At 47.1% G+C, this 7692-nt stretch overlaps 1 protein-coding gene across 1 annotated transcript in view; it reads left to right on the top strand.

Annotated features, from left to right (window-relative positions):
* The first annotated feature begins 256 nt into the window (after nucleotides 1-256).
* Nucleotides 257-7692, top strand: part of LOC122254321 (uncharacterized) — a 58987-nt gene continuing 51551 nt past the window's right edge. Inside the window, exon 1 of the mRNA XM_043017965.2 lies at nucleotides 257-1022. Within this exon, the coding sequence (XP_042873899.2) occupies nucleotides 554-1022 (469 nt within the window). The 5' untranslated portion in view covers nucleotides 257-553. The remainder of the gene's footprint in view (nucleotides 1023-7692) is intronic.

Genomic DNA, 7692 nt, shown 5'->3' with positions numbered 1-7692 from the left:
TATGAACTTATGGAAGTGTATTCTTATACGAAATATATGAAGGATCGTCAGTCCTGTGTCAATGACATTCACGTTTGCATTCATGTATTTGTGTAATTTTGCATATCGTAATGTCATGTTTGTTTTTTAATTTAAGAAAAATGTCAGGGTGGCAGCCGCGTAACCATTAGTTAGTATTTATATTGTCAAATTACTTAACTTATTTATTTATAAAATTCTCCCTCCTACAACTTTAGTTTTTCAACTCTACATTCAGAGTTCCCTTAGTGTAATAAGTGAAATAAGACTTATTAACCATACCCCTCGTTCACCTCTTGGCCTGAACTGGAAGCGTGGTGAAACTGGAAAAAATGTCGCAGCGAGTTCACGTACTTTTAGAATCAGCGATCAGACTTGACCAGCGCTGACAAGTGATCGGGTTGGCCTTTCCCGTTCAACAGTTGGCACATTACATTGAAAAAAGAGAGAATAGAGCGGGACTGACCGAGCGCCGCCGCTAGGGCTCGGCGCCAGTGCAGCCTGTGACGCCCGCTATGGGGGTCAAGTGAGCGCGATGCCAACTCCACCCGCGCGACGCCGCGTGCACCCGGCGGTGGCCATCCGCCGGGCGCAGAGCGAGCGCCGCTACCTGAGCCCCTGGCAGGCGGGGGCGCACCCCCCTCTGCTGCACGTGCCCCCCGGCAGCGGGTGGGCGCGCTTCGAGCACCACCACGCCACCCGCACCGCCTACATCCCGCCCCTGCACCCTCGTCTCTGCCTCCCGCAGGGCGTGGGCCGCCCCAAGGTGGTGATGGGCGTGCGCGAGGTGTGGACGGGCACCGTGAGCTACCACCCGTGCGCCTCCATGTCGCGGGCGCAGCTGCCGCCCCTCGCCCTCGGCTCGCCGCCCGCGGTGGCCGCCCCGCACACCCTCCTGCCGCCGCCGATCACACTCGAGGACAGGCTGGCGCAGGACAGGCTGACGGCCTTCCTCGCCGCCGAGTCGCTGCCGCACCGCCCGCGCTCCATCCTCTCGTGCCCAGGTAAGAGGCGGGCGCGGCGCCCTCGGGATGCCGCCCACGAGGTCGCTTTGGGGAATTTCTGCTTTCGCTCCTTCGTCTTTAGGGCTTCCTCCCCCTTTCTCTCCTTCCTCTGGCCGTTCTCCTCTACCTTCTCCTCCTCCTTGTTTCCCCTTTCCTCATACTCCTTCTCATGATCTCTCTTTCTCTTATCTTCATCTCGTATCCTGAACCTCATTTTCGTTTCTCCATTTGAACGCATCGCTTCTCTGACCTATGATGCCCCAAATCAACCCCGCCTACAAAAACTTTCCCCATAATGGCCGACCTTTATTAACCAAAACGCAACCATTTGTCTACCTAAAGTACAAGCAGCTTTGAGTACATACGTTAATCACAAATCTAAACCCTTCCCCCAAAAATCTACAAAGAACCCTTCTATTTCACTCTCCCCCCTACAAAACCCTTCCTCCCCCCCGCCGCCCTCCCCCGCCGAGCGCCGCCCCCTCCTACCCTTCCCCCCCGCCGCCCCCCACCCTTCCCCCCCCACCCCTCCCTCCCTGGGCATCATTATCTAACTACCAATACTTCCCTCGCCCCGGCCGCCGCCTTTCCCCCTCTCCTCCCCCATCCCCTTCCTTCCCCCTCCCCCTTCCCCCCCACCCTCCCTTTAAATAACCAAAGAAATCTAACAATCTAATGAATATATGCTAACTCTTCTCTCTTTTCCTTTCCCCTGCAATTAGCGGGGCAATTAGACAGCCATAAATTATACGGTTATAGGGAACCCTTTCTTGACTTCCCCGCCGGCTTATCCCCGTGGCTTTTTCCCCCCTTCAATAACTAAACGCATTCCATCCCCTTATCTAAATTAATCAATCTATACTACCCTTTTAACCAATCTAAACTAAAAACCTCTTTTCCTTATCTAGACCCTTTTCTTCAAAAAACAATAAACTATATTAAAATCTACACATAAGAAGACCCTTTTTTCTTTCCCCCGCCCCCTGCATCTATATAAACCTGCTACCATTTGTGCCGCCCTCCCCTCTCACCGCCGTTGTCTTCCGTTTTTACTCCCACATTCCCCCTCTCCCTTAATCCCCACCCTCACCCTCCTCCACCTCGCCCCCCTTTTCAATACTCCCTTCTTTCCCCCTCCCCCCTTCTAAATCTAAATATATAAAACAAAACCAACTATAAAAAAAAATCTAAATCTAAACTATCTATACTCCTTTTCCCGTTTTCCCCTCCCTCTTTCCTCTTTTTTATCCTTCCCCCACCTCCCCCCCTCCACCCCTTAAAAACAAACTAAAACCCTTCCCCCCCATTCCCCCCCCATCCCCCCCCCCCCCCCTTCCCTTTTTTTCCTTTCTCCCCCTTCCCCCCTTCTAACCTAAAAAAATCTACTAAAACTAATCTAAACTACTAACTAATAAAACCCTTCCCTTTGCCCCCCCCCGCCGCCGCCCGATCCGGCAGCCGCCCCCACCACCGGCGGCCCGGCCGATCCCCCCGCCGCCTTCTCCCTCTCCCCCCCCCTACCAAAAAATCGAAATCTAACTAAAAACTACCCTTTCCCCTTTTCTCCCCCCTTCCCCCATTTCTAAAAACAATTCTAATATAAAATTGGATCTAAATAGACTTAAATCTAAAAACTAATCTAGTAATCTATAATAAACCCTTTACCCCCTTCCCCCTCCTTTACCCCCCCTTCCCCCCCCCCCCCCCCCCGTTTCCCCCCTCTTCCCTCCTCCTTCCCCCCCCCCTTCCTTTCTAAACTCAATAAAACAACTAACCTAAAAATCCTACATTTAATCATCTCCTCTACCCCATCCTTACTTTCTTCTCCCTTCCCCTTCCTCCCGCCGGCCCCCAGCGGCCGCCCACCACACCCTTCTACTTTCACCTCCCTCTTTTTTTCACCCTTTGTCCTTCTTTATCTTTTTTTTCCAGCCCCCACGCCATTCCCCACCCTTCCTTCCCCTCCTTTTTAGTTACACCCTTTTACACTTTTTCCCCTTCCTCCCCCTTTTCCTTTTTCTCCTTTTTTTTTGTTTCCTTTCTCCTCCCGTTTTTCCCCCCTTTCCCCCCATTTTTACCTTTCCCCCCCCCCGCCGGCCCCCAACCCACCCTTTTTTTTTCTTTGTTCCCCCCCTTCCTATCTTCGCCACCCTTTTTCCTTCAACCCTTCCTTTTACCTTTTTTCCTGACCCATTATTTCCCCCTTTTTAACCCTTTCTTTTCCTTACAACGCCGGCCTGCCCCCCCCGCCCGCCCCACCACCCCCTACTTCCCCCTCCCCCGAGAAATATTCGTGTGGAAATAACTCTTCCTGCAATTCCGGGCAATTAACAGGCCTATAATTAATACGTTATAGGGAACCCTTTCTTGCCCCCCCCCCCCCCCCCTGTCTACCTGCTACCTTGCCTCCCTCCCCTCCCCGCCTCTCCCGTTTCCACATCCCTCTCCCTTAATCCCCCTCACCCGTCCTCCCCATATCCCTTTCCTCCCTCTATTCCATTTACCCCTTCTTCCCTCCTCATCCCCTTTTCCCTGATTCTCTCAGTCGTCTCTCTCATTATTTTTCTTCCCCATCCATCACCCTACCCACCCTACCCCTTTCCCACCCCTCTTCCTCCCCCTCTCCCTTCCCCGCTCCTCACCTCCTTACCCCCCACTCCTACCCCCCCAACCCCCCCCCTTCTCCCCCCACGCGATCAAGGAAAGGCCGAATGCGCCCAAGTACCTCCATTGGCCAAAGTAGACCTGTCTCGTCATCCATCATGTAATTAGCGATGAATTGTTGGTTTGGCGACGTCTAGCAACTTCAGCAAAACTTACTAGAATAATTTTCGCCGTAAAACGAACGAACAAGTGAAGAAACAAACAAACTGTAGGCAAAATAGATTCTGGTTTCTATTGAGCGTATATGTTTATTTGTTTTTGCTTTATTATAATGACTGAATAACACTTATCGCATTCTGAATCTCTTTATAAGATAAACTACACTGACTTTGACACTACCTTCCCTCCCACCCTTGAGAAAGAAGGGAGTGTCAAGTGTGTATGTATTTATTATTCTATTTTTCGTGATGAGCGAATGCCAATTTTTGAAAACAGACAGAACATAAATCCAGTGCTTTCTCCTCTTTAAATCACTGTTGCGCGTTTGACGTATAGAGAAGCGAGGGTCGTATAATCATTAGTGTATAGATTTGTCACGTAGATTCCGAAACTGGAGCAGAACGGCAAAATACACTATTCGGTATTATCTGTATATTGTTTTTCTGTTATTCTATCTTATTTTATGGTTGTAAATCCATGGTTCAGGTACCTCAAGTTATCCTACGAGACGATGAAATGACGAATAGCATAAAAGTAATAATAATGATAATAACATTGATAATTATTAAATGATAATGATAATTATTAAAATGATACTGATAATGATAATTATTAAAATGATACTGATAATGATAATTCTAGTAATCGTAATAATGATAATCATGACAATTATTATGATAGTAATACTAGTAATAGTAATGATAATATGAATGAAAATTAACAATGAAAATTATGAAAAATAATAATTATAATAATTATTATAATGATCATAATAGTAATGATTATAATAATTATATTAATGATACTGATAATGAGGACAACTATAATGATAATAATAATGATTATGTGCTTTAACCAAAATTTGTATTATAGTCAGTAGATTAAAGTGAAATCCTATATAACCTAAAGAGATACTTTGTATATGTTACTCTCTTTGTCTACGTATAGCTATTTATAGCTATTTATCATTTAGTGTTTTTATATCCTTTTGCTCGCCTTTACAAAAAATTATAAAAAAAACATATGTATGTCAAACAAATAGTAAATCAATACGGGAAGTAATTGATAAGTAAATGAATAAAGTAAATAATACATGTATGTTGAGAAATAAATGATAAGTTACCGTTAAACCTCGACCTGCCATTCCCCGATTTCCCCCCCCCCCTTCCCTTGGCTCTTTCCATGTTACCTTTGACCTCGCACATACTCGCATAACCTACTCGGAAAACGTCTGGAGGAAGTTCTGTAACAGTGGACCAAGGATCAGAGTGTGTGGTGTGGGGGTGCGGGTTGCGTGTTTGCCGTGTTCGTGTGCGTGTGCGTGGTACCGTGTCTTGTGTAGTGTGAGTTGTGTTTGTTTGTTGTTTGTGTATATAAATATATATAATTATATAAATATATATATATATAATATATATAATATAATATATATATATGATGTATATATATATATATATATATATATATATATATATATATATATATATATACATCAGTACTATCATCATTAGCATCGTGATAATGATTATTTTATGGTAATTATGAAGATGCAATACTAATAATAATAATAGTAATAGTGATTATAATAACGATAATGTTAATTATAATAATGATATTGATGATGCTAATGATAATGATATTGATGCTGTTGATGATAATGATAATAACAATAAAGACAATGATGATGATTGTGACGATAATGGTGATAATGATAATAGTAATTAATCAACAAGCACACAAGGCCTATATATGTACATTATTTGCCTTGGTTGGCTTCGTGGTGTTTGACTACCTTACTATTTTTTTTATCGTTTCGAGACTTTTCTTTTCCCAAAGAAAGTCGTTCTGTCTTTCTTTTTTCTTTCTTTCTTCGATACTATTTTTCTTTCTTTCACTTTCTCTTTCCAAGTTCTTCCCAAGGCTTACTTCTTTCTTCTCCTTCCCTTCCACAAACTTTCTTCCCAAGCGAATGCATCACGTCAACACATCAACAACTCAACACGTCTTGTGGGTGTTTCCCTTTTAACAGCACCCCCGACCCACAGCACCTACAATGCATAAAACACTTTTCTTCTATCTTCTTCATCGTGCTCAAGGTCAGGCTGCAACCAAGGCCTTTTCTCCTTTTTTCTTGTGTTTGAATCAATGATGTGCGAATGCCGAAAGAAACGTCCTTGTGAGGGTACTGTAGTCCATGAGTCGCTGCTCTGTTTGTGTGCTTGGCTGTGATGCCTTCGTTGTTTTTCCTTGAATCCTCTTTCCTTCTTTTTCTTCTTCGCTTCTCCTACCCTTCTCCTCTTCTCTGTTCTTCTCTCTCCTCTCTCTCCTCTCTCTCACTCTTCTCTCTCTCCTCCCCTCTCCTCTCCCTCGCCTCTCTCTCCCTCCCTCTCGCCTGGTTCTCTCTCTCTCGTTCCTCTTCTCTCATTTGCTCCTCTCTCGTTCTCCTCTCTCTTCCCTCTCACCTCCTCTAGTCACTCCCTCTTCTCTCTACTCCTCTCCCTCTCCTCGCTACCCTCTCCCACCCTCCTCTCACGCTTCTCTCTCTCCCTGCCTCCCTCCTCCCCTCTCGACTTCCGCCTCCTCCTCACGCCCCGCTCCTCCTCGCTCTCTCTCTCTCTCTCTTCTCACCCATGCTCTCTCTCTCTCCCCTCTCATCTCTCCCCTCATCTCGCCACCTCTCTCTCTCATTCTTGCCGCTCTCTCGCTCTCTTCTCCTCCTCCTCTTTCTCTCCCTCTCTCCCCATCTCTCCCTCCCTCCCTCTCTCATCTCTCTCCCTCTCTCACTCCTCTCCCCTCTCTCTCTCCTCTCCCTCTTCTATCTCTCTCTCTCCTCTCTTCTCTCCTCCCCTCCTCATCCTCACTTCTCTCTCTCTCTCTCTCATTCTCTCCTCCCTCTCTACTCTCCCTCTCGCTCCTCCTCTCTCATCCTCCTCTCTCCACTCGTCTCTCCTCTCTCTCCCCTTCCTCCTCTCTCGCCTCTCCATCTCTCTCTCCTCTCCCCTCTCCTCTCTCTCTCCCTCCTCCTCTCCCTCTCTCTCCTCTCTGCTCTCTCCTCTCTCTCCTCTCCTCCTCTCTCCTCCTCCTCTCCTCCTCTCCCTCTCTCTCTTCCCTCCTCTCCCTCTCTCTCTCCCCCCTTCCCCCTCTCTCCTTTCTCTCTCTCTCTCTCTCTCTTTCTCCTCTCTCACTCTCCCTCTCCTCCCATCTCTCTCACTCTCACCCCTCGCTCTCTCCTCTCTCCTCTCAGCTCCCCCTCTCTCTCTCTCTCTTCCTCTCCCATCATCTCCTTCTTTCTCTCTCCTCTTCCTCACTCTCTCTCCTCCTCCCTCTTCTCCTCCACTCTCGCCTCTCTCTCTCATCTCTTCCTCTCCTCTCTCCTCTCTCTCCTCGTCAGCCTCTCTCTCATCTCTCTTATCCTCAATCTTCTTCTCCCTCATCTCTATCTCCCCCTCTCGTCCCCACTCCTCGTCTCTCCCCTCTCTCTCTCTCTCTCTCTCTCGCCTATCCTCCCCCGCTCCCTCATCTCTGGTTCTTCTCTCTCCTCTCCCCTCGTCTCTCTCTCTCTCTCTCTCCGCTCTATACTCTCTCCTCCCCTCCCACCCCTTCTCTCTTCCCTTTTTCTCTTCTTCACTTTTTCTATCTAATTTCCCATTTAATCTCTCCTCTCTCTCTCTCATCTCTTCTATCCCCCTCTTTCGCTTTCTCTCTCTCTCTCTCCTCTCTCACTCTCTCCGTTACATCTATCTCTCTCTCTCCTCCACCTCCTCTTCTCTCTCTCTCTCCTCTCTCTCTCTCTCTCTCTCTCTCTTCTCTATCTCTCCTCTCTCTCTTCTTCCTCTCTCTTCTTCTC

Source organism: Penaeus japonicus, unplaced genomic scaffold, assembly GCF_977035675.1.
Source record: "Penaeus japonicus unplaced genomic scaffold, GWHDUDI00000001_assembly GWHDUDI00000038, whole genome shotgun sequence".
Taxonomy (NCBI): Eukaryota; Metazoa; Arthropoda; class Malacostraca; order Decapoda; family Penaeidae; genus Penaeus; species Penaeus japonicus.
Note: the sequence above shows the minus strand (reverse complement) of the source record. Positions and strands in the feature narration are given on the sequence as shown.